General features: G+C 42.6%; 1 protein-coding gene across 4 annotated transcripts; it reads right to left on the minus strand.

Moving 5' to 3' along the window:
* Positions 1–646: 646 nt before the first annotated feature.
* Positions 647–27,600, minus strand: LOC135378313 (exocyst complex component 2-like). 4 transcript variants are annotated; one of them, XM_064611314.1, is made up of 27 exons: positions 27,579–27,600; positions 26,270–26,402; positions 26,036–26,206; positions 24,160–24,289; positions 23,019–23,062; positions 22,876–22,945; positions 21,888–22,012; positions 21,708–21,785; positions 19,760–19,905; positions 17,725–17,806; positions 17,422–17,524; positions 17,065–17,177; positions 16,550–16,725; positions 15,206–15,250; positions 14,964–15,133; positions 14,675–14,796; positions 13,984–14,057; positions 12,504–12,587; positions 12,304–12,434; positions 11,723–11,804; positions 11,499–11,615; positions 11,239–11,380; positions 5,767–5,822; positions 5,536–5,658; positions 5,060–5,121; positions 1,218–1,277; positions 647–861 (listed from the first exon to the last, which is right to left on the minus strand). In XM_064611314.1, the coding sequence occupies exons 2-27, from the start codon at positions 26,379–26,381 to the stop codon at positions 777–779; spliced, it is 2,703 nt and encodes a 900-aa protein (XP_064467384.1). In that variant the 5' UTR covers positions 26,382–26,402; positions 27,579–27,600; the 3' UTR covers positions 647–776. The 4 variants fall into 4 exon arrangements, with proteins under 4 accessions (XP_064467384.1, XP_064467382.1, XP_064467381.1 ...); XM_064611312.1 differs by lacking the exon at positions 27,579–27,600 and adding an exon at positions 27,270–27,345; XM_064611311.1 differs by lacking the exon at positions 27,579–27,600 and adding an exon at positions 26,925–27,123.
* Between the last annotated feature and the right edge of the window lie 201 nt (positions 27,601–27,801).

Below are 27,801 nucleotides of genomic sequence, written 5' to 3' on the forward strand. Positions count from 1 at the left end.
TACATATGCTTACAGGTTTTGAGGATCTTAAGGTATAACTGCAACAAGACATTCAGACTAGTTGTTGAGAGCAGTAGATCAACAGACTTCAGGCATAGTGGTTATCAGCTATCGCACCTATTGCAGGGGATTCTCAACCACCAGGGGGGGGGGGGGGGGGACTTTGAGGTTGTTGTGGGGGCAAATGACACCATGTACCATTTGCCTCCAATCAGCCCATGCACGCAATGCAAGCATAGCCATATTATTCGTAGGACATCTCCCTCACCAGGAATGTCTCAAGGACATATCATGGCAGCTCCTAGGTGCACACCGTACTGGAAGGGCTATCAAGCCGGCAGGGTCATGCTCAACAAACAACAGTTTCAAGAAACTCAGAAAAACAATAAAATACTTTCAATTTGTATGTGTGTATTACTTTTGGGTCAATATGGGAGGGGGGAGCTAATGCTTTGATGAATGGCAGAAAGGGTGCAGGGAGCAATAAAGTTTGAGAACCACAGGGCTACCGCATCTGATAACAATAATTCCTGGCTTTATGTCATGAGACAACTGGCTGTCGCACCTGTGGTTTTGATATACAAGAAGCACAGAAACCACAACTGCATACAGCACAGCAGAACTGAAAGGGCAAACTAGAACTCCATTTGTCTTTCGTACATATTGTAAAATATTCTTTATTTGTCATTTTCCTGTTCTCAAACAGTTTGAACAAATCAATCACTGTGAGGTTCATAACTTAAGCTAAGCTACTTGGTAGCCAACATCACCAGACTTTATACACACACAACATTCTCCTTAAAACAAAGCAGCTGCAACCTCATCTGGCTCTGGAACTTCTTGAGCAGTTCGTCGACTAATCTGCGAGATAGAAGCAATACCTCGTAACAAGCACGCAGACTCCTGGCAACAAGCAATAAATATTGCACGAGAAATTTATAGACTTCCTAAGGTCAACCTACAACCCAGAACGAATTTCGGCACATGTTTGCAACATTCCCCCCTTTGCTAGCGCACATAATCATTCAACATCAACAAAGCATTGTGTCAATTATGCAACCTTTAGCACTCTGCTGCGTTATTAAAGTGAGGTAGAAAACTATTAAAGTAAAGCGCATCTAGGTCGAGGGACACACTGGAGCATCGTACAGTTATTGGCTTTGGTGAGACAAAAACTGGTCTAGTAATGGACTTAGGAAGTGAAGTCTATGACTCACTCTTTGTCTTTCGCTGTAGCAAATGGGTCCAGCTTGCTTCGACACACAGAGAAATACTTTCTGCAACACACAAGAGGCTATGAGATAAAGATGACCACCAGAAATTATCAGCACTGTGTAATAATTAGGGCTGTGCGAGTAGCAAAATTTTCGAGTTCGAGTCGAGTTCAAGTAATATCAAATCCCTGTTTCGAGTATCGAGTCGAGTTCGTGTAGTTGGCGTTCCATTAAATGATAGGTATTGTGTAGAAACAGGAAGATAGATATAAAATTTCAAGCTGCTGTAGCACCACTTTTTGGCTAACTTCCCCTTAAAAATGTTCTTTTGTGCTACAGTTAACAAAAGATGAAATGAATGAAGATTATAAGAGCTTTATGAAAACAATGTGCCACCTAAGGACAGCATTGCTAAATGAGAATTGTTAGCAGCAATGCTAACACTACGACACACTACGACGTATGACGACGACGACGTACGACGTATGAATATTGCAACCATAAAAGATTTAAAAGTTATGGGTAGGAAAACTGGTCTTTCTACAACGTGCGGTTTAGCACATTTTTCGGTGGTTTGACAAATTTTTTTTTATCGCTGACAGTATCACTTCAAAATATGTTGCTATATAGGAAAATGTAGCCAAATGAATGCCCTATCGAATGATGTGAGTTTCATAAGCAAAGCTATCCATGTACTCCTAAAATTGACTTTGGGACACCAAAAAATTGGTGTAACAGCAGAAACCTCATGAAGATGTGTCTGTATTTTGAACAGAAATATCAATCTACAAGTTCTAAAATATACAAAACGCGGCAATCTTTGTTATAAATAATACGGAAGCGTATACGAAGACTTAAACAAAAATCTTCAGTGTCGGTTTCTGTATTTTGTTTAGAAATAATACCTGAAAATATCAACCCTTTGGATTAAGAAGTTAATGAGTTGTGGAAAATAACGTTAACACTGCATGTTGTTCATGTAACTGAGTGACAGAGTTCATTGAAGGAGTAAAACGGAAATTAACATCGTAATTTCCGCTGAAAACATTAGTTTCAGGCTCAACTTTCCTGTTGTACCACTTATTGCTATTTCACCACTCTTCCATTCGTCCCGGTTGGTTTTGAAACAGGAAGAACAGCAATAGTGCAAGTTATATACATGCCCACACATGTGGGACAAAAATCTGATTGTCTAACACCTTTAGAGTTGTTATTTGCGTTGTAACAAACGAAATCTAATTCAAATATGCTTCAAATGCGAGTATTGCGCGTTTGCGAAAGAGGTCTGCCGCGGGAACGCGACGCCGCAACCACGATAGAATCTCCACACTGCCTCCTTGGCACAGGGCCAACTTCATAAATCACTACCACAAAGAAAAGATACGAGTGAAAATGGAACTCATTCTGTAGTGTTTATAGTATCTAACAAATGCGACCACTTGTTCAAATCTACTTTAGGGGCCGAGTAGCGCCGCTCATAAAGCGTCGATCACCGGTGATCGACTCTCTATGGGCGCGGTAAGGAAGCGTTCGCACCGGAAATTTTCGTAGTCCTACGCAAGGCTTCCAGCCCTTTTCGGTTGTGTGCAGATGCACTTTGTTCACTCTTGTCAGGCATCTCTGAGTTTTATCAACTAGTAGAACCGGAACAGACTCTCCAGCCGAAGAAACGAAACTACGAAGTGCGCTCCTCCCATGTCGGACACGCTTCCGCGCGCGAGACGCCTCCATGGTACAGTGGCTAGAAGGAGAAGTGTGCCGGGCGCCGGGAAATAAGCGCACAAAACTGCAATGAAAGGTCCAGGTGGCGCTGGTCGCAGTAGGCGAGTTACCTCCCGAAGGGCCCCGACGTGGAAAGTTGCGGAGTTCGGCACTAAACCCGAGGATTTCACGTTAGCTTGAAAAGGAATCTTGTTGGTGCTTGATTCATGTCCTCTTAATTATGCAGCGATAACTACGAGAACACGAGCATGCGCAATTTTTAAACAAAGAAAGAAGAAAAAAATAGAGCCATGATGGGTACAGTACTGAACACATTTACATTTTATCGAAACGTCATAGCGAATATTTTCAAATGGCATATTTTCAAGCAAAAATAGCGTATTTTCGTTGAACATAAGTGAGGGTACAAGCGAGCTGGTGTATACATGTACGAATGAACGGAAACATCTCCTTGATTTCCGTTCAATCGTATTTTCAAATGCTTCCGTCGCTCTCTTTTTGACACATTCATCTTATTCAAGAAAATATGAGAGAGAAAGAAAAAAAAGAGACTTTGTAAGAGAATGCAGTCGTGTGACTAAAAAGATCTGAAGAACACGTCTAATCAGTTCATTGCAGTGCACGTCACAGCCAATTTGTTCAAGCTTTAGATTGGTCAAGGACTTGCATAAAGTCAAAGGTACTGCGGGCGTAGAGCTTCTGAGTGGAAAAATATAACGTAAATGCTGCTTCCAGCACTGAAATGAGCTTGACCAGTCCATGGCCAGGATATAGTAGACGTCGAAGCAGCTGGTGAACTCACTTTCTTGGATCTGTGCGGCTTATGAAAATGATCTCTTAGTTTATATATAGCTCTTATAATCATGGCCTATCCAGCCTATTCGTTGCCAATCTAGCAGACAGAAACCTGAATAAAGGTGCGTACAGGGTTTATTATGCGCACTGTTTACATTTTCTTAACAGGAATTCTTAACCTTTCTAACCAGCCCTTATCAAATTCTGTATAAAGCACACTGCATACAGCTTTTATACGGCAATTTTTCCGTTTTGTAACCAGTTCAGACTAAATCTGTGTGTAGCAAAAAGGGAATTTTGGACACGGAATTCCATTTGATTTTTTCCTGATGCGTCATGTCATTGACCATTCTTTCATGTGCTGTACGTTGACAGAGATTGCAAAACCGTTTCCATCACTGTTGATGCACAACGGGTTGAAGTTGTGCACCTGCGCACCAGAACCCAGGTTTATTTTGATGGGTGCACTTTCTTCGTGAAATACTTCGGCACGTCCGGAACAGGGTTGGAATGGTATCGTCCGTTAGCAGCGACCTGTCCCTCAGAATTTCGACGTTTTCGTCGGCAATGATGTGCCGAAGAATCCTCATGGTATACCCTTCCTCGAATTACCGTTCACACACAACGCAATCAATTGTTAGTCCTTTATCCGCGCTTTACGTTACGCGTCTACTCTTCTCTGCGGATAGTTTCTTTCGGTGGTCGGAACAGGAGGACCTCATGTTCGTCCTCACGGTGGCATGGGCCATGTCGTGAAGACTGGATACCCGGACTTCGCTAAGTGACACACAAAAGCGCTCAAAGAGACACAAATTGAACAAACAAATGCTCGAAACATCACACGTTGAGTTGACAAGTAAGCGTCTGCTTCCCGCGACCCGACTCGCCTAGTGGTTGCAGCGCCCTCTGCGACGCCAGAATTTGTCATTGCGGTTTGCGCTTCCCTATCGCATGGCGTGTATATGGCGCCCGGCACACTTCTCCTTCTAGCCACTGTATCCATGGCCAGCAGTAGCCAGTTGATGCCGGTTTGCCATTAATAGCCAGTCGTGCATAGTCACTACTCAGTCTGTAGCCAAGCCGAGGTTAGCCGTAGCTAATAGTGAAAAGATGGCGGAATTGCGACAGCGATCGCGGCTTAATGTGGATCTAAATCGAGTACTCGAAAGTTGACGAGTCATCATTTGTCGAGTCAAGTTCGAGTCGAGTATGCGATCGACTCGACTCGAACTCGAAATTTCGAGTACTCGCACAGCCCTAGTAATAATGTCTGCCCTAAACAGAAAACAGACTCAATGGTAGAGCTCTTGTTATGAGTGCTTACATACCCAGCAGTATGCGTCCTGTAGAGATCTACAGCCTCTTCAAGAGCCCTCAAATCCAAGGTAGCCTGAAGTATTAATGGAATGCTCTGAGCAATACAGTTGCAGGAGACTCATTTTCAAATTTTACCATCCCATATCTTGGCAATTATGGCCAGTATCAGGGTCATCCTTTCATAGCAGGATTTATGTCCCATCCTCAGTAGTCATAACCATGCATATTCTGAATACTTAATAGGGAAAACCTTTCAACTAGCGTTCAAATAGTAAATATAAGTGCACGTCAAAGTTCATCTGACATGTCACGTAGGTTTCGTGCACTGCACACCTACGACTTGTGAATGACTTAAAAGCATCTACGTGGAACCATTCAGTTAACATGTACTCAAGTGTGTCTCTGTTGAATGCACTGTACAAAAAACTGATAACAATGTATACTGTACTATACGGCAACCCTGGAGCGATCATGATCAAATTCATACCTGCATGTTGCCGTACTTCGTAAACTTGTCAACGCATTCGTAAACACGTGCAATCTCTTCCACAATGCCTTGCACAAGGGGTGTCATAATACGTGCCACCAATGATGGTGATGTTGAGAACACCTGCAAGAAAATTTTTGTTACATACATACGTGACACAGGTGCGATAACAAACTCAGGTGCGATAACAAACTCAGGCTCTATCAGAAAAAAACCATAAGGACTTATTACCTCAGCATGAACTTCAGCCATGCTCATGAGAACTTCTCTTATGTATGGGCTCACCCCTGAAAAATTTTGTATTCATGAAAGTTCAGCACAACATCGATTATACACGAGGTGTCCCAACTATAACGTGCACCAAGAAAAAACACTTAGTACTCTATGCGAATGAGACCAACTAAACACTTTTTGTAGTCGTGTACCGTAGTCCCCAGTATTTTCTTCATTGTGCCTAATTAGATTAATTATTAGGTTTTAAAATATTTGTGTCTGGCTGAGGTGTCAACTGAATCACACTGTCACTTTTTTTTTCTTTTTTTTGCGTGCTTACTTGGTTGAGTGTTTCTCAAGGCACTCTACAATTTTCAATTGATATCTGGGCCCTCAAGCTAATATTTTAAAAGTTAGCTATTTAGCTTAATCTTATTAACAAATTGGGCACAATGGAAAAATACTGATGTCTAGGATACACAACTGCTAACAGCATTCAGTTAGTTTCATTCATGTAGAGCACTCCATCTTTTTCAAATCTTGGTGCATGTTCACTGGGGACAACCTCCAGTTTTATGCCATTTCCTTCTGTGTCTTCGGCAATATACTGTTATGGCTTGGGCGCTCAATTCAGTACAATTGGTACTAAACTGGTATCAGTTTATTTTTATGCTGATAAATGCTGTCAATTTGGTTTCCTGAGCATTACACTGTGGTATATTTCAGTGGGATTTGATTGGTTCTTGATGGTCTTATAACATTGTGTAGGGTCGCCCATGTGTAGAGCTGAGTCACTCGAAGGCACAGTAAGCATTTGAAGAGTCGTGTTTAATGAAGTGTGTGCCTTGCTTGGAACTGCAACCATTGTGCCGCATAGCCCAGACTTAGCATGCAAGGTTTGAGGAAATTGACAACCTCAAAGGATTACATGATCGATCTTCATGCTGTGTGGTTGTCCTAGGGAAATCAGTCTGAGATAACAGACTGTACTGTACAGTTTGCTTTACAATTTGTTGGATTCCAGAGAATTCTTCTATTTTTGGTCTACTAGAATGTGAAAGGAACCATCAAAAGCAAATAAGAAATACTGAACTAACAAAAATTGTCAAAAATCAAATCAATATCCATGAAAATCCAATAGAAAAAAAAAAAACAGAAACCATCAAGAGCCAATAAAAACCTAGAAAAATAATTACAGTGTAATGCCCAAGAAACCAAATGAATGGCAGTAATGCTTACGGTTATGCACCCATACCGATGGTACCAAATTTCATGGTCCCTGTTCATCACGTTTTTCAACTGCAGTAACAGCAATAACATCAGCATGTTACGCACAAATTTGAAGAAACATGCATAGCATTGCAATTATTGTAACATACTATTTATTCGCAAACAACAAAAAGTGAATCTCACTTTCAGCCCACAGGTTATTTCAAACGATAGATGGATTACTTTTAGTTGGCACTTGAATAAGATGAGTGGGTGAATATTATTCAAACCCAATTTCATGGCCTTGTCCAGTGTTTAAAGCAATAGCGAGTGTTAGTAGACTGCTGATAACTTTGCCGTTAATATACCGTGCCTACCGGAACCAGTGACAGAGAATGCGACTCAGAATCTTATCTGCTGATAGGGTGCGGTAGATGCCCGGTAGCCTACCGGGCTACCGGTAGTAGTCTACTAACACTCGCTAATATTAAAGGAGCATATCAGGATATTAGGATATGCAACATGTCTTTAGATTCCTATGTGACACACGCTGATAACATCCAAGGAGTATTCTTTCTTTGTCTCCAAAAACACAGGGGATCAGGGGTCTTAAACATGCGGCCCAAGGGCCTTTAACTTCCGAATGGAAAAAACTGCAGTCTTAAAAATTTTCAGTAAGGGATTGGCTATGAAACAAGATTTTCAAGCACTGTTTCTGCATAATGCTGCTTCTGTCCATGTCTGGCAGCACATCTGTACCTATGTGAGCACTTCTTTTCACTCATGAACCTCAACAAGTCCAAGTTGTAGTCAGAATCATTCGATATTTAATTTGGAGCATAAGTACACATGAGCATGTCTGTAAACTGAAACTAGACCTCACACGCTTTGAGAAGCCCCTCCAGGTGTCATTTGCACGAAATTAGGAAGGAAGCTGTATTTGCATTTACAAGCTGTATTTTTATTTCTTTACTTATCATATTAAAGGCGCACTAAAAAGCAGAAACAACCTGTTCTCAAATGAAAGCCCATGTTTCAATTAGTATAATGCAACGAAAATTAGCTCACACAGTGCTACCATACAGAAAAAAACACAATGAAAACAGAGCAGTCTTTGGTGGCAACCTATGGGATCATCGGGAAGCAAAGATCGGTGGCATCCAACCAGACAGCAGGAGAAGCACATGCATGCCTATCGTCTTTGTGTGGATTTGGAACGGGTCCGGTCGTAGTGTTGGGTACAGCTTGGGACAAAAGTTTACGGAACACTGGGGTGTCGCATTTCGCTATTGGGACGACACCCTAGCAGCCAGAAGGAGCAGACACACATACTGAAAGATTAACAGAATAGCCGGTCACCCGTTTCTTGTTCGATCTCTTCCTAATATCTAACAGGGGGCCGCTCCGATGAAGAAATGTGCCAGTGCCGTGTTCCGTAAACTTTTGTCCCAAGCTGTACATGCGCGGCATCATGCGCATTGCTGCATTTTCAATACCAATTTACTGAACTGTAGCCCACAACAGTAATCACAAATGTTCTAGTGACAACAATAATTTTCATGTCCTTCGGACAGCGACACCAGTCCGCTTAGTAAGTCGCACTATGTTCTTAGCTGGAACTGCTCCATGTCATGGCCCGCGCAGCATGGACTAAAAACACACGATGTATACCCGATGCACGAGCTGAAGTGGCGTTCACTGCATAGTACTGAGGCAAGAAAGAGTCCGGTATAATTCTGACTGTAGCTTTGTAACGGAATCAAAGTTTTGAATTACGACAACAAGTGCGAAATTAGCATAGCGTGTAACGTAATTCGAAGTGAACTCGTGGTGGGCATTCTAATGCCCCTTTAATGTAGCAATGCTGAAACCATCCACTTTCAGTTGAACCAATCACGTCTAGTTCCTTCCCTCAGTCTGCTTTTGCATTTCGTTTTCCAAGTTAGAATCGTAAGCAATGACGAAATACTACAATGTATAAATTCCACAGGTCTACAGCCAAATTGGTTCAGTCACAAGAACAGCTGAACTGGACTAACTTTGGAGTGCTGAAACTGAAATTGATGCTTAAACTTGCTAACTGCCTCTAATTTTCAAGATAGAGAGCGCATTTGCAACAGAGGTGCGTCACAGTAACACGACACCAAGTCTGGAAAAAAACAAATCTCTATCCGTCCTCATCGGCGTAAAGTTGGCTTCGTAAACCACTACCACGAGAAAAAGCTGAACATAGAACCGAAACTGAGTCCATAACGTTTATAGCATCCACCATATGAGGGGAGCGATAAGCATTGGGAGTGATTTCACCACCATATTTGGGACTATACAAAAAGAAATGTCTCAGGGTAAGTGGCACCCCTCAATGCTTGCAGTCTACCGCTGAACAGTGACAGGAACAAGTGGCCAGTGAATGTGGACAAAGTTTCGTACAGAGATTCTCAATATTCTTTTGGCATTTTCTAGAAAATTTAATTGCCACTGTAAGCTTTAAAAAATATTTTGGAGCTTTATGTTTGCATAAATAATGTTGTTTAAAAGTAAGGTTTAAAATTCCCTGCATTAATTTACGTAGTACTAATACAAAAGCTCTCAAATAGCATAAAACCAAAGCCAATTGATTCATTGTCATATTTAAATTTGGCACATCAACATCTTTAAGAGATGGCACATATCTGAACCATACAATTTTTTTAAAATTGGGGGACCTGTGTTATCTGCACAATATACTGTATACACTTGTACGTATAGTACATAATATGAAACCTCTTCAGTACCATAGAAACTGGAGCCAATTGACTGTTTTCACTTTATATTTGAATTCAGCACATCAATTTAATCAAGAAGCGGCACATTTCATTTCTGAACCACCCATGTTTTAAAACTTTCTAGACCTGTGCGACATGATCAGCAGTGCTCCCGAACACCATGTGTGCACTACATATTTTCTTTGAACATGTTTTTCTTTTTCTCTGATACCTCATTTGAGAAGGCATCCTACTTATCTTTCTTGATACATTAAGTGGAATCTTTCTTTTATGAATTGCATACGCACTGTATTCAGCTCCACAATAAGCACAACTGTTCCTAGGTCCAAAGGCATTTTGTGGTCAGCACATTTTCTCTCTCTATCTCTTTCCCACTTTTTCTTTTTCTGTGTGTCCTTCCATAATGTACCGTATTTTCACGCGTATTAGCCGCGGCTTATGCGCTATTTATTTTTTTCGCGGACGCTCTGCGGCTTATCCGTGGGTGCGGCTTATCTGGTGACTATTTTTCCCTGGTACTTTCCCCATACCCCGGGTTAAACGAAAGGGCCGACAGTGCCTCATGTTTTTCGGAACAGGACCGCCCTGCCAGTGCACGAACAATACCGAACAGGGGCGGGTCCACTCCACATTCGAGTGGACGAACCCGTCAATCCACGAAAAACACGCAACAAGGGCACAATCCGATCTTAGTAGAACACTAGAACTGACCTCCTTTGTTATACATCATGCCGACACCGGAATGTGGACAGGGTTTATGGCCTTCCCTACGGTCTCCTTTGTCGGCAGACCCACAGGAAGGGTTCAATACACCTGACATCGGGATAAAACGTGGTCAGCTAAGCGTCAGTTCTCATTTGACGAGAGCAGCAGCATTCGTGGACACGGACACGGCAGTTTGAGGTGAGGCATGGCTCCAACGCTGAGGCACAGCCACGACAGCGGCTTCAAAGTAAAAGTCGTCGACTTCGCGGACAAGTACGGGAACAGGGCAGCTGGCAGGGAGTACGGCGCTGACAAGCGTTGAGCGTCTCTGTTGATTTTGTGTGTGCATCACTGGTTTAGCGCACAAAGCAGTCGCGTCGTATTACCCGCGGCTTATCTGCGAGTGCGGCTTATCTGCAAAAACATTTTCAAAATGTATCTACAAACGAGTCCTGCGGCTTATCTGCGGTGCGGCTAATACGCGTGAAAATACGGTAGTCAAAGGTCAATGTACGACTCGATTGGAATTTGAGGTCCCTGCACTAGATAAATAATTTTTGTTATATGGTAACTACAACAACTGTATTCCAGTTTTGTACTTAGCTTAACAAAATAACTTACCCGTGATTGCTGAAAATATAAGTCAACAGGTGGTTTACACTGGCAGTCAAGTGAGTACAAAGTATTTAGTATCTGAACAACATTTAGCATGAGACCGAAAGCTCGACAGCTACACAAGAACTGCATTACGACGGTTTATCACGTGCTATCTCGTAAAGTCTTAGTCCACCAGAGTGTTATGAAAGCTTACCAACAGGAACAGGACAATTCTTCCAGTCAAAAGCTCCAGCATAAAGGTTTGGTTCAATTCCGCCCACAATTGGATCACACTTTGCATCAAGAAGCTTTTGGAACAGCTTGCGATCAAGGTTCGCTAGAGAATTCAATATCGTCTGCACAGAGACAGAAGGAAGTCCTGTTTATTCTCATCTCTACAAATAGTAACTGGTCACCACAGTGCGAGTACTCATGATCTTGATTTGCGGATCACGTGTCATTGAATTGGTTTACCTTTGTAACCGAAGACATGTCGGGGTAACCATGTCGTTCAAAGCTTTCTTGGAGCCTTGGGATTACCACTCGAGACGTGAAAGTGATGTTGCTCAAGACAATTAGTAACCTCTGTTCCTAAATATGTACACAAAATAGCTTAGTTTATTATTAAAACACTCACAGCTGCATAAGAGAAGCTGACAGAAGATGGCACGTGATCAGCAATTTGTATGCATTCCTACCAGGGGCGGCGTTGATAATGAATCTTCGCGTTTCCGCTTCCAGTTCTTGGCTTTCTGGGCAGCTGAGATGACCTCCGTGCCACTGCCACGCATGCATCAATAACGTCCATATAAATACCGATACAATAAAGTACGACAGTGAGTAGGTATGTAAGAGAATGCTGAGTTGATCCATTAATCTTAGTGTGTCCAGCAGCAGCAACGCCGCTTAAAGCAAACTGTTTTGAAATTTTGTCACACACAGAATTCCGCCACATGCCCTGCGATGCAAACCGGGGACTGCACACTGTGAAAGCCAGATAAATGGACCCTGGTTACAATGACAACTTTTGTACCTTGTATCTGCTTTAAACCTGAGCCCTCAAAATCAAATAAACCCTCCTTTAAGCATGTTGGCACATGATGGGACGATGGCTCCCAAAGAGCCCTTTCACTTATGCAAAAAAGCTCAATGCCATCTATCTTTCCTCTACAAATATGCTTGGGTACATATCAGCATTCAAATATAGTCATTTTATTTGCAGTCACTAGCATCACATGTAAATTCCGATAAGTGAATACGTACTAAAATAGCAACTCACACAGCAGAGTCAATAATGGGTGAGAGTCGATCTGGACTCAAAGCACACTTTTCCAATGTCTCCACAAATGCCTGCAGCAATGCTTGCACCTGTTGCTTGATTGTACCCTGCACATTCAGCTGCTGGAATACCTAGATGCAGAACATACTACTAAGTATAAGAGCAAGCCAAAAACCAACTCAAAGGGATGACAAACTCACCTCAGTCTCTCTTGGCCCAGATTGGAGCACATTCTGCCGCACTAACTGCAACGCTTCAATCACACGATTTTCAAACATCAATGGCTGCGAGTGCGAAGAAAACATCAGCTTAATATAAGGGGCTTTTTTTCTCTTTTACTGCTTCACAGCCACACTACGAGGCCTATTCAAAAAGTTTCTGAATTTCAGTATTTAAAACCCCATCAGGGAGTGCCACAGCGAGACGTGGCTCCCAACATCGAAATCACCAAAGACTGTAGAGGAGAGACAAAAATGACAAAACCCTCTTGTTGTGCGTGTTTCTTCTCCACAATCTCAGCGCCTTTAAAATATGGATGTCTCTTTCTCGTTTTCTACGCTCTGGGGGTCGCAAAACCAAATTCCACTTTAGAGAAGCGCACCATAAACAAATGGTACCGTCCAGACGTGGTGTAGCAGCTCCATGAAAATGTAAATGTAGTCAAAATGTAAATGTCTAACGGCGCCAGAGGCTACAATCCAAGCTCAGTTATGCATGATATCGAAAGTAGCGTTCCGAGACTGCCTTCATTGATGGAAGCAAAGTTAGGAAACGAACTTTGGTGTTAAAAGCGATAAAAAAAACCCAGTGCGAGGGGACAACAAAAAGGACGAAGGACAGACGAATGGTAGTACTGAATTTACTCACATAATTTGCGCACTTTTTCTCCCAAAAAGGTCAGAAAAGTTGGGGGTGGGGAAATTGCGTGGGAACGTTTGTTACGATATTCAAACGATGCAAAATTTCAAAATTTTAGTATGTCAGGCAGATAGGCTCTCGGTAGAGACGATATTTACGCTATGACTGCATTGCGCAAGCGCGAAGCAAGTACCCGAATACCACACAACCCCCGACGGTCGGGAGGCAAAATGCCAGCCCACTACCGCTCATTTTCAAGTGAAATGCATCGAGACGCTGCTGGAAGACACCGCTAGTCGCACTTGACATCCGAAAGCACGCTATGTTCGCCAACTTTGTCATGTTATGCTGTAAGGTTTGTCACAGCATGTTTGTTTGTAGTTCAGATGACAGTATTGTCCATCACCCGAAAGTGTGCGCAAATCAAACAAACTTCGGTAGCACTGACGGCGTAAAAGCAATCACCACAGTCGCTGAGACACGCGTGCCAGATATCCGCGCGAGAAAATGTGGGTGTGCAAATTACGCGATTTTTTGTTTTCTTGTCATTTTTAGTGCTAAACTAGGGGTGCGCAAATTATGTGATGGCACAAAATATGCGTGTAAATATGGTACTTCTAGCAGCATTGCCGACACATACTATTGAGACATGGCTCAGTAAAAGGTCAGGTCTAAAAAATGATAAAAAAGTTCAGGAACATTTTGAATTTGCCTGGCACATGATATACCAATTCCATATGCTGATGTAAAATGTATACGAAACTCGCCAATGGAATACTGGTTGCTCTGCTGTAGACCTTTTACAAAGAAAGTAGAACTTACAAGCTGTGTTGTTCCCCCAGAGTGGTCATCCTTCTCTAGGCGCCAGAATTCCGACTTGAGCAAATTGCGAACATCTGGAATGACAGAAAAAGGAACCTTCTTCACAAGATTTTGAAGCTATGTTTTGCTTTACACACGAAACACGGTTCGCTTGATAGAAACGGTGTGCACGGGAGAGGAAGTAACAACAGTCAAGCTTGAGCTCACTGAGCTACCGAGGTTGGCGTGACGTCGTGCCATCTCGGCTGCTGTGCCTCCCCCTTCTGTTGGTAGCTCGTCCCTCTCTCTCACTACTGCAATCGTGTGTCACGGTTCTGGGTTGCACGACAAAAAGCACCCTCCTCCCCCAATTTGAGTTTTACCCGAACCACTAAATGTGTGATTGGGGGTGAATTCGGGGAAGAATCGGGTAAAACCCGAAAACCTCAGAACTTATGCAGTTGCACTGGAAACTGATTTCTTTAAAAGCTGTGCTAGCTAGACGGGCTGGAGCCTGATTCTAATGTTTTTTTTTCTTTCTTCTTAATGTTGTACAAACGATATGCTTCTTGCAAACATTCAGAATTTTGTACAGAATGGTGTAGTGCAATCTACCATGCGAGATAGCTCTGATGGTTTTGCTACATTGATGTTTAAAGCATTAATGAAAGTTGGATACACTATTAGCCTGTTGGCACAGTCAGAAACATACCTTCAGCAGCCTGATTGAAAAGGCACATCATGGAATGAACCCTAAGGTCGAAAATAAGCTGCTGAACTTGGGGTATGGTTTCCTCAGGAATATCCAACTTCAGCAGAGATGAGAAACACTGCCTGCAAATCAAAAGAGACAGACAATTCTTCTTCACCTCTGCATGTCTCTATGTTAAAGTGAAGAAAGAAAGTTAAGTGTGTTTGTATACATACTGTACAATCTGTTCTGTATTTATGGTCACTCCATATGGGCTCTTCCTAATACCTAATGTACCTAATGTACATACCTAATGTAGCGCAAGCACTGTGGAAGCCAAGGTCCAAGACCCTCACTGGACTTTTGACCTGGCCACGCTGCCGACGTCACCACCTGATTGGCTAGGGAGTGGTGCGATGATGGTAATAATGCCACTCGAACTTCCCAGCACAGCTTTGCAACAATGTGGACAACCATCTCCTAAAATTACAATAGAGTAGTCCATTACTTTCACCTTAGTGCACCATGAAGTAATACTGAAAGCTTGTCTACCTTGAAGGCCTTTTCTTCATCACTGCGGGCTGTTATTGTGTCATTCTGTGAGCCATAAAAAGAATAATGAAGTCATGCCACTGCATATTATCCATCAACATCATAGGGCCATGTGAGTATACTTAGACCCTTGGACTTCTTTCAAGTTTTATGTTGTTGTTGTTGTTGTTTCAAAATCGAGAGGCAAAAATCTGGTTTTATTTCGGTAGCTGTAAAACAGGGTAAAATCGGGAGATACCCAGTGGAAAAGCTAAGTGACTATGATGCAAATCATGGCATAAAAATGGCTTTTACTGGGTTTACCCTAAAACATAAGACTCTAAGTATACCTTTCTCCCTCTGTCTCTTGTTTTCTTGGGAAGAGAGAGGGGTATTTTTGACTCCATGTAGTAGAGCCCTGAGGTTCACCACAGGTCTGTGATGCAGGTCTGTATTCAGACATCGCCCGCCAGGAAGAGGCTTTTTATAATTTCATGGCGATGCATAAGGCCGTTCCTTTTCTGCGATTCCGCAATTCTGCGAAAATTCGCGGAATTGTGGGTTTGCCGCAGAATATGAGGTTTTGCGCAGAATTTTGCAGAAACCGCGCGCTTAAGTCAGTTTATGTGCGAGATGAACGGACTTTGCTCGCACCAGGTCTGCTTGCGTTACAGCGTAGATGTGCCAACCGGATAAGGCGCCATCTGTGTGCTGGAACAACCCTCTAACTCCTCTCTCTAACCCTCAACTCTATGGGATTCTGGAGTGGAATGCAAATGCTGACCCCTGCTTTGGTGTCCATAGCTGTCAAGCACCTCGGTGTGACAGTAAACTCTGTACATGCAGAGAAGTCACTTAGCAAGTACAATTTGACAGTCAGTGACAAACTTCACTCCCTCTCAGAAGAAAGTATAATATACCTTGTTATGCTAAGTCACAAAAGTTTTTGGACTAAGTTTTTGGTCTCCTCTACCGTAAGAGCTAACAGAGAGCATTTTCTGTCTGAACTAGGGTAATTTTCCTTTTACCGCAGAAAAATGCAGAATTCATAGTTCCCTACTGTGGAATTCGGGATTTGCCGCAGCAGAAAAAGAAGGACCTTAGCGATGCATCATCTTTCAATTTCTAATCACATTATCTTATCTCCTTTTAATTATGCACCCAGCAAAGCTATGATACAACACTAACCTAAACCAGTTTTATGGGTTGATGTGCCCTGCAGGAACATCAGATGAAACTCAAATATGACAGAGTATGAAACGATGGAGGAAAAGTCTAAGGTTTCTTCGTTGTGTAGCATACAACAGTTCCACTATACGGATCATAACACACATATGAAACAGTTTGACGAGGTAAACGCCATACCGGTGGGACAAAGAGTCCTTCAGCAAAGTATGCCTGACCCAAATCCGAGAGGTCCGGAAAATGCTTCTGGAACAGCCCAGTCACTTCCTCTACAAACTGCACTTGCTGTGGTAGCTTCACCTGATGTGTACTTTCATCAGATGACTGTTGTTTGTCCTCATTTTCACCTTGTGACACTGCAAACATGATATAAATCCCTCATAACACAGCTGATTGCAAGCAGGTGTTTAGCTTTTCATGCCCATAAGACCTGCAACAAGCTACAACAACATACAAGTACAACAAGAAGTACATATACCATACCAGAATACTATAAAGCTCATTATCCTCACATCGTTCGTGTCACCCACAGTGTTGATATTTCTTATAGACATGACACATTTCGAATTTCTTTTTCCAATACTTCACTGCGTACATGTCTAGTAATGCCTTTCACAGCTTATCTCAAAAGTTATCACAGACGGACAGGCGCCTGTGAATCAACAGTATGTGAAGAAATAGTCGCAAGTGCTTACACGCAGCAATATGGCTTCGCTTGCAAGTGTCCATGGAATCCACCAGCCAATTGTAGTTCTGGCATATGGCATCCCAAGCTGGGCTTCCAGGAGCACCCAAAGACACTAGATACCTAAAGTGAACGTCTAATTGATAACCTTCCAGTATAGAACAAAGTGTTTTGCGTAAGTCCCTTTATATTGCAATGTCACTTTTACCTACTGCAGTTTCATCATGCATTTTGCAAGGCACGAAAGTTCCCGGTTACATAACCCTCCCAAGTGCAGTAAATGCAAGGTGGAAACATTGTAGGCTAATCCACCCCGGCCAGCTACTTTGCTATGGCACATAATGTTGACTGTAGAGGTGCTGCTTACTTGATAATACGTTTCTGATCTTCAACAGGTGTAGGAAGCTGCTTCAGGCTATCCATAAGTGTGTTCCGAAACCTTTGTACTTTCTGTTCCACATCCTGATAAACTTTAGGGAATAATTGCAATTAAGAGTGAACGATGGAGTATTATGGAAATTATGGAAATATTCACTGCAAAAGAATTTGACTGCTCAAACCTCCTAATGCCAAATTTGGTTGTCTAAACTAAATTTTCCAAATTAAAAGAGTGTTAATTACAAACTAAACAGTAAACTTCCAAGTAAAAGTGAATGAGACAGGACCTTACCTCTTTGGAAAACAGCTACTTCTGTATTTTCAAATACAGATTTCGCTCGAGCATAGTCATTGATGACCACGTCGTAGTCACCCTGTGTGGCAAACATATAACAATATGGCATCTGAATATAGTCCAAGCGGTATACGGCCACAATGACAGCGGTGCAAGGACATATGCAGAGTTGAGAAATAACAACGGTGTATTATAAATCTTATGCACAGTGTTGGCGATTCTGTCACGCTCAAAGAGGTGCACTGGTTGAATACGGTACCATTTCTTGGTAAATTCTGCACCCCACCAGCTCTCCTGTTCACCTAAAACTGTAGACGCTAACCCACAGGAACATCACACGACTGTGTTTGTGCAAGCCTGACTGCTGACGTGTCCCCCCTTGTCCAGAATTCAGTTAACCGTAAATCTCATTATACGTAGAGAAAGACTTCATGAGGTTCCCGTTTCCATTAGAAATGTACTTTGTTATCCGGAATCGAGTACCCGTATCATGATATAGATGGCTGTGAATGGTCTGGATGTCCTCAAGGTATTGTGAACCCGTTAACGAAACCCATGCAAGTCACCCAAATCCAGTCGTCCAAGCTCAGCCTCACCGCATGGGGCTTTCAGCAATCAAAGGTGTGACTGATCAACATCCTAAGATTTTGTGTATAAAACGCCAGTCTATTTCTAAGAGACACCAAGGTCACGGCTTCCAACAGCACCAGTGAATGCAGCAGATTATACTACTATAGTTGCCAAAGGTAATGCTGCAAGATGAAATCCCCTGTTGCTGGATAACTCCCCGATCGCTCAGGTGCAGAAATGGGTGCCATGCCTAGAAGGTCTACACGGGATCACTGAGCGAGACTTTTGCTGCTTATCAAACAAAGCAATTATCCTGTTTGTGCACCAAACGTGAAAGGACTGCTAACACATATGCACACCAATAGCTGGTATAAACCGCTATGAGTATTTTGGAAAAAGGAAAAAGAAAAACTTTCTCGAGCAAATAAGGACATTCACTTGTCAAGGCACCTCCAGGGTCCAGACGCAAGGTTCACGCTATACTCGCTTATGCAGAAATCTGTTATCCGATCAGGGACAGAGCAGGCCAGATAAGCAGGACATGACAGTAGTGACTGTACTCATAGAATAACTGAGATAAATTTGAGTGCATTAAGAATCAATAGCAAATTGTGCACTTGAGAAGCCATGTACATTCCCTGCATTGTTCTCAATGTCCAACAAACTAAACCACTTCAATGCAGCAAACATCTACTATTATGTGTTGGTACAATTTGTATGTACTATGTTCACTGGCCTAGCCAGTTGAGGGGCAGGGGGGTCTGGGTGTTCAAACTTCTCCCCAATAATTTTACCTTTGGTAGTGCATTTGGAAGAGGAAAACAAGGGGGACATCCCTCTCTCCCATGCAAAGTCCCCATACAACCCCTCCCGAAGTATTTTTCTGTGTTTCTACAGCTTGCTCAGGGGAAACTTGTATAAAGCTAAAGTGATGGCCTTACCCCATAAGAGCTATCTAAAATATCAGTTTTAAGCCATACAATCTCCCCATATGCAATTCCTGCAAAAGCTCTTGCAATGAAGCCGAAAATGCATCATCATCATCATCATCATCATCATCATGGCCATCTTCATGAATCAGGGGCGTATCCAAACCCTCACAATTTTCTCTTTTTTGTAAGCAATGCACCGCTTTGTTACGTAATGCATGTGGTGCACTTAGTTAGTTAGTGTTAAGACGCATTTGGGCACTGCAACTATGGCGATCACTGCACGTGGATGCTGAACTGAAACACCAACCTGTGATTGATACAGTTTAAACTGACTACTCAAAGAAGTGCAGCTAAAGCGCACATATGTTAACAATTTTTTTAGCATAATCACGGAACAGCATTTTGGACATTCATTAATCTCACTATGCCGTTCCAAGGCCTTATCGAAATAACAGAATAATCAACAAGCATTCCAAATTTCAAATATTCGCACATGTCCACTGCCGCAGGAGAGCTCTGCTCTAGCTTACCTTCTGGATGTTCCTTTCAATCATCATTGGAAGGTTGAAAAGAAAACGGAACTTTTGCAGAATACCAAGTGCATTCCTAGTTGAGTCTGCCTGGTCTTTACGTGCCAAAATAGACTCAAAAATATTTTCCGCTTCACTTTTGGATTCTGTAAGCAGAACATGATGTATGTATAAATAAGTATCACACATGCATCAACAATAACTGGAAGTAAGTTGCACAGCTTCCTCTTCTTGAACACCCGTAGAAGGGTTCCAGAAAGTCGTAAGTCAAACATCACCAGCTTGCACCTGGCAGGCATTTCTAGTTGCCAGATACGCTTTTATACTATCGTTTATAACAATTATCATAATGTCACCATGCAGACTTTTTAAGATATATCAGAAGAGCTGCAATCTCAGAAAATTTATCTATTCCCTCACTACTTTTATGTCACAATTTTTGTCCAAATTGTGCTCAGTTTTTTAGAAAATTTACATTTAAATTAAAAATTATGGGCAACACTGTGTCGAACACTGTGCACTGCTCGTCAAGTACAGCAGCAAAACTGCACTGCATGCGCATACCACTGGGTCTAAACCGAAAGAAGATACGTGTAGCTATGTTTTGGCTACGTGTCGGCTACGTGTCGGGTGCGTAGTCATCATGAACAGCAACCCAGTCGGGAACCACGACCTACTAGATTATAACGACCGTGTCATTATCGGCAACCCCTATAGGGAGCCAGTCCGCACGATCCGCTAGGGGCGCTACACATCGGCCCGTGAGATCTACATCATGATTAGACAATGGAAATTTTGATTTTAAACGCGCCGAAGCGGATGTATGACTACCGTAGCAGACGACAGCAACAGTTCCCATGAAAACGAGTAGAACAATGATGATAATCAACTTTATAAGGAAGCATCTCCCATGGGACATCCACCGCTTGTACAAAAATACACTAAAGTAAGCTGAAGTACAAAGTATTGCAGAAATTGAGGAAGCAATAACCGCGCCGATGAGTAGCACCACCGCTAGCTCCCAAATGCGGCGCTAGGAAGGGGTGCCTATGACATGGTCGTTATAATCTCGGAGCTCATGTCGGGAACATAGGTCACTGTTGCTTGAAAAATTGGGGATTACTTCCCAACAGAAGTGGCTCAGAGACATCTTACCCCAATTTTACTTGCAAATTAAAAACATTTAGCGTTTCCTCTCACATGCATAACTTGTTGTGCTGGATTTACAAGCAACAAGCTGTTAAACTACACCGCCAATATAACATGTCTGTCTGGTGCCTTACAGTACCTTTACAACACCATGTACACTACGTACTGCATAGGTACATATCTGTCGAAACAACGTCCAAAACTCTCGGCACACCCTCTACTGATTCGTTTTCTTTATTCACGGACTACCCTTGCAGTGATACGAGGCATAATGCAAGTTTTACCCTACACACATGGTAAGTTTTGGGGACTTCTAGGTAACATTTCCTTGAGCATAAGGAGAAGACAACACGAAGACAAGAGACAGGAAGGGACTCTCGGACTCTCTTGTCTCCTCCTCATACTCAAGGGAATGTTAGCTACAAGTTCATTACACCAGCTTGCTTGCCTCTTACTTCTTTGCTCAAGTTTCAGGGATTATCAACTTTTACTGATTGATAATTGATAATTTGTGGCTCTAGATCGCAAAACAACTATGATCGTGAGCGACACCAGAGTGGTCGGTCTGCGAATTAATTTTGCCTGCCTGAGTGTTCTTTGACGTATGACGAAAGCTCAGTACATGCCACACCGTATTTAACGTCCCTCTCGGAAGACGGCGAGCCAAAGCAACTTGTACCCTGACACCACGTAGCTGCAACCTAGAGATCAGTGGGCGGACACGCTATCAACTGGTCCACCGAGGTCAGTAGGCTTTTACTCAAATCACACAAAGTGCAAAAGCACAGCATTCACTTACTGACAACTGAATTATACAGCTTCTCCGTCAGATCTGCACCCATTTCTTGCTTATCTTTCTCCATTGTCTTCTGGAGTTCTGTAAGATGTAGAGGGCAAAAGTGTGAATCATTAAGCAAGCATGCCACAGTACAAGAGGATATACATGTACTAATACATAGTGAAGTAGTCTATCAATCACCTTGTAACACATCCAAACAGATCACAATAGCATTAACGTGGGACTTCAGAAAGGAAGATGGTCCCTCCTGCTGTTGTCCCACCTTACGGCGAAGGCTTAGAAGGCCGGCTTTCAAGTCATTGAAGCTAGGGCACATAGAAAATATGGAATATATGGACAAAAACGTACGAAAATGTCAAAATGAGCTACTAACGGTGCATGTGGTTGTAATTGTGGTGCCTCTTCACACTTGAGACATTTTTACACTGATTAACACTGATTTTGCTTGTTAGGCACAAGTCTCACAATGTTCACAATTCCCAGAAATAACAATTGGCTAATTTCAAAAGTTTTGCGATTCCCCTTCATGTATCCTTGTGTACTCTTTCCAATAAAGCCATTCGCATCAAGGTGTATCCATCGGTTCTATAAATAGCACGAAAATTGGGCTTTATTTCAGGAGCCATAAAATAAGGTAAAACCGGGTGATATCGGGTGGAAAATAAAAAGAAAAGCACGTCTCACAGTTAAAAATTCTCATGCTTTTCCAAAAATAAAAATTAAAACTAAAAACACGCGGCACAGCTGTGCTAAGTGTCCAATGCTTAGCATTCTCCAGTACCTGTATTGGCGACTGAACTGGCACTTAGCCAAGTTCATTTACGGGTTCTTTCGGGCTTTTACCATAAGTGATGATGATGCAAATCGGAGGATAAAAACAGGTTTTACCCTAGAACACAAGGCCCTATGTATGTCTCATAGCAAACACACGGGGATGGGGAGAGCTTCTTAAGATATGATTGGGCCATAGCACAGCAATAATGCCATAGGCACAGAAATTTGCAACAATGTCTCACATCTGTGCCACAGAGCAGACACGCACTAATGGTTTTTGAAGCCACTTCGACAATGTGAAACGGATTGATGGAAACACACTGAGAAGCCAATACACACAGGTCATAAAAATATGCTGGGTTATCATTCGTAAACACAATCAAACATTAGCTACCTTGTTCCATTGTAGTTTTCCAAGAGATACCAAGTAGGATTGAAGGTATCTGAGAGTAGGTTGCCAGAACCTACGAAAGGAAAAGTATGGTTCTGCTGTCTAGACGATATGCTTAGAGTGCAAATGATAAATAGGGCACTTACCATCCGGGAAGAGTTTACGTAGCTCATCTTCGGGAAGCTTCTTTCTGGGTAATGGAAAGCAAATACGCTTCTATATTTTTCGAACAGTTTTCCTGTTGTGAAACACTGTGATACATTAGCGGCTCCCTTGGGACCCCATCCAGAAGTGGTCAGCATTTCACCTTTCCCACAGCCTCCTACGTTTAACTCTCTACATATTTTTCCTGTTCCTCACAATCATTCTGCTTGCTGCTCCCTCAAGAAAGAAAGGCATGCTACATATAGACACACACACACAAAACAAAAAGGAAGCAATATTGAAGACACAACCTGGGTCAGAAAATGTTGAAGTTCACGACAGAGAACTGACACTTACTTCAAATACTGGAGACTTTAAATGTTTTGCATTTATTCCTCACAGCCTCATTCTACTCTACTTCAATCTATGCGTACACGTAAGTCATATGTGTTACCTATTGGCCTACTCAAAGATGCATGCTTACATCATTACAAAATTAGTTTGCCGACGAATCGGTTTTTTGCATTGCAAAAATCACAAATAATCATGGTGATATTGCAGTAGTGGTCCGTGGACTAATTTTACCAACTTGAGGGTTCTCAATTCTGGGGAGTAATTTACGATAAAGAAACATATTGCTCAACATGTTTTGTGTTACAGGTCCTTGCATTCTAACAGTATACCCAGCAAAGTTCTTTCAACTTGCACCCACCTCTAGAGCTATGTCAGGCAACACAATGCAAATTTTATAGTTCACATTAACGCTCATAGGAAGGCATTGCTTCATCCAATTTAACATTCTTCTTCTACCATGCTACCTGTACTCAGCTGTCTTGCACCATCAACCAATATGAGGAAGCCAACGCTATACTAACACTACTTACATGCCGCATTTAAATTTTCTCTTTCCTGAGGTGCTGTGACCTTACAGTACAGTGAAACCTTGTTAGCTCAAACTGTAATTAGACAACACAACATTTTTCTGAATTATCTGTATGTCTAACTGAACCAATGAATTTATTCTGACTGTACCAAATGCTGTAATTAAGTGGGAATTACAATTTGCTCAGTTTGATCTAATAAGGTTTTACTGAATAATGACAAGCATGCAAACTTGTAGAGTGTCTAGAAGAAATGACTCACGCAGATTCATCTGATATCCCCAAGGGATCATCAGGTTGCAGCTGCGATGGGGAGGTGGGATGCTTGCGGCCTAGGCTATCCGTGAAAAGGGACGATTCATCGACCCATGTTGCAGATTCAACAGTAGGGCCTGCAAAAGTACAGCGTATTTAAAGACGACGTACAATCTGATAGATTCTGCAACTAAACTGAAATTTTATTTGTGACCATTATGCAAACAGATCCTCTCAGTTGAAGTATGCAATTGGACGTTGTGAGCCGTGTGTTGCGTTTGTCCTTCTGTGTTTAATTGCGTCATCCTCTACAACGTCACATCCTGTCAGCACACCCCTTCCCTGTTGGTATTAGGATGGGGATACCAAAGTATTACAGCCAGGCTCTCTTCCCTCACTTTGCTCCAGCTTTGTTGAGTCCCAAGTAAATATTCAGAGTATTGTTTTTTGTTTGTTTGTTTGCTTTTGTTCCCTGCACAAGATGCATAGTGTATCCTTCAGTATCCGTAGGTAGCATATCCCTAATTTCAGGGTGAAGACAAGGGGATATACAAACAAACATACCCCTTGTGTTCACCTCAAGCTCGGGCGTATGCTGCCTACAAAAAGTTTTGACCAGCTCGCTTGCATAATCCCTTTATGCTCAACATAGTGTATTTCCTCCCATTGTCGTCTGGGAAACAATACACTGGCCAAACTTCTCTGTGCCTCAACAATCGCCTCCACCAACGTAACTCCAGAACCCATTCCCTCTCACATGATATGCTGCTGACTCTAAGGGCGCACTTGCATTCCTGGGTTCCTAAGCATCCACCCAAGAATACTGCCCTTAAGTGGAAACAGCCTTTTCACCTCGATCGAGAAATTGTTGCGCTATAGTTCTACAATGCTAGCAGGAGGTCGCCTTTACGTCAAGGAGCTTTCCAGGCTAGCTTTGTTGAATAAACCAGTTGCTAGCTCAACACTGTTCGTCTCATACTTTTTTTTTGCTTTCTCATTTTGTTTGGTCTTAACAAGCTCTACACCTTCATGCTCACATACTGATAACATGCACCTTTGATTGGACTCTCACACGTGGTCAATTCAAAGGCATCATTTATTATGTTTACAAGCAAGTGACGTTATGTGCCGAAAAAAAAAAAAAAGTTCAATGGACGTTATACACCAGAGGACACAGGCTACTCAAGTAAAATGTGATACGCATTATAAGTAGGGAGTGACTTTTTCGGTTAAACCCGATTCCGCCCGGTTATTCCCCCCCCCCGAACTGACCTCCGACCAATTCGGGTTAAACCCGATATCTCCCCGAATTCCAGTCACTGTGATATCCTCAAGTGATGTTTCCACTGAAGACAAACAAAGGTCACCACATGTAACACATGCAAGATTGGGTCACTTACGTTCCCAGCAATACACCCATGTGTGTCAACACTGTCTATGCCTTCGGGGATTACCGCTGGTAGATCACGATCCCACACAAAAAAAAAGAGAGAGAAAGAGATTAGGAAAGGACTTGATAGAGAAGAGGAGAAACAAAAACAGCCGATAACACCCAAAGGCACAATTATCGCCCGATTTCTCCCCGAATTACAGATTTAGAAATAGCGCCCGATTTTTACCCCCCGAATCTGAGAGGGATTTAACCCGAAAAAGTCATTCCCTAATTATAAGCAACCACATTCGTACTGTTATAAATTCAAGCATGCAAGGAAGAAAGAAAAGTTTAATGGTCTGAAAAAATATGCAAGTTTCTTTTGCTGGCAATAGAGTGTGTAAACTACCATAAAGAAAAGTAGGTTGAGAGATATGTCACATGGGTGGTGGTGGCGGTGGTAAGCAAATATGGAATTACAAAAAAATTACAAAATATACCATTGCATTACCTATGACTTCCAAGATTCCCTTGAACTGGACAGTACAGGTTCCTCGACCACCAGATTTAGTGGTGACGATGACTTCCCCGCGGCCTGTACAAGCTCTAGTTCGTGCCACAATCTTGCTCGAAGACTTCCACTCAGCATAAATTGAACAGTCCGCACCACATATTGTGAGGCCTGTGAAGCACAAAACCTCAAGAGCTACAGCAGATGTTCGCCAAATTTAAGTTGCAAACTTACTAACGATGTCACTTTGGCTTAACCCAAGGTTTTCTCCGCGAATGGTCACTTTGGTTCCTGGAGGACCTTCTACTGGAGAAAGCCCAGTAACTTTTGGAGGATCTCCAGGCATGCTTTAGGTCTGCTTTGATACCTGTGCGACACCCAGTGCACTACTTTTACAGGTCAGACAACAAGCTCGATTAAAAGGTATGTGTTAATTACTTATGTGTGTGCTAATTAAAAGGCATGCAAATTCGAAGCAGAATTGTCTTGCATCTGTGAACGGCACGACAGCCAGGTGGGCGTTGCTTGCAAGCAATCTTCATTTATGCGACCACGCGCTCCGATCTCACGGTCTAAAGCCGTAATACCAGTGAGAATAATGACATGTAATCACTTTGTGGGTACCGCTGCCTTAAGTTTGAAGAGATACTGATACAGACGGCAGGGGAAGATCCTCATGTTGTCGTTCTTGCTCCTCCTCAAGCACAAGCGGGAGTGTTGCTCACATACTTGTTACTGCGTGTTACAGCAGCTATGCTTACGTCCTGCTTTTGATCAGTGTTCTTCGGTAAAATATGTCAACCAGTTTCTTTACGGGTAGTACACTGACGATTACACGGCTTACACGGTACAACCCACAACTTCATGGAAACAATCATTCCACTATTACCTGGTACATACAATGATTCAGTCCGATTCAATATAGAACAAGATAAACAACGTCAGTTTTTACAGTGCATGCCTCCAACAACGAAAAGTAATGCCGAGAAATCAAAACAATTTCCTGTTTTCAGCTTCTACGGATAACGCGCACGGGAACAGACGCCTACACCTAAATATCATCGTATCCCCCTGTGCACAGACTGTGATGAGTGGTGATGAGGCATGACAAGCCGCCGCCGCAGAGCAAAGTAGTTTCGCAGGAGGATACGTGTTAAAGTTTGAGAGTTTTTTAAGTCAATAAATGAACAACACAAACGAAAACTGTAAAAACGAAACCTCCCTCGTTGCGTACTTGGGATGGTAAGTCAGCCAAAAAAGGACAAAATATTTTGTGCTACCAATGCCGAGGGCGGTAACAATGTGGGGGAGGTAAACATTGCTTCCAGCACCGTGTGTCGGAGATTTCCGGCGCACGTCAAAAGATCCCCAAGTGGTCGAAATTATCCGCAGTCCTACCCTGCGGCACGTGCAACATGCCACCACACTTGGCAGGCAAACCTTACGTGTAACATCACGCTTCCATTACCCACTACGTGCATGCTTCTATTGTTTCTATCAGCCGGAGAATCGGTAGATAGAATGCAGAATGATGAGCGAGTACCTGTGCACCCAGTATGCAGGTGCTTAATTTGGCGCCTCATCCCTCATCCTCTGCAGAGGTTTCGAAGTTTCGAAATCACGTTCGCCAACCGTCAAGCATAATACAGATAAAATGGTTAAAAAGCAAGCGAGCTTGAGACTTTGTGTTGTGTCGTCTGTTTTTCGTCTTTTTCCCAGTCTCGGGTTTTCGTCATGGGTCAAGTATAAGTTTTCATTCATTTGAG

The sequence above is a fragment of the Ornithodoros turicata genome, chromosome 1 (assembly GCF_037126465.1).
Source record: "Ornithodoros turicata isolate Travis chromosome 1, ASM3712646v1, whole genome shotgun sequence".
Taxonomy (NCBI): domain Eukaryota; kingdom Metazoa; phylum Arthropoda; class Arachnida; order Ixodida; family Argasidae; genus Ornithodoros; species Ornithodoros turicata.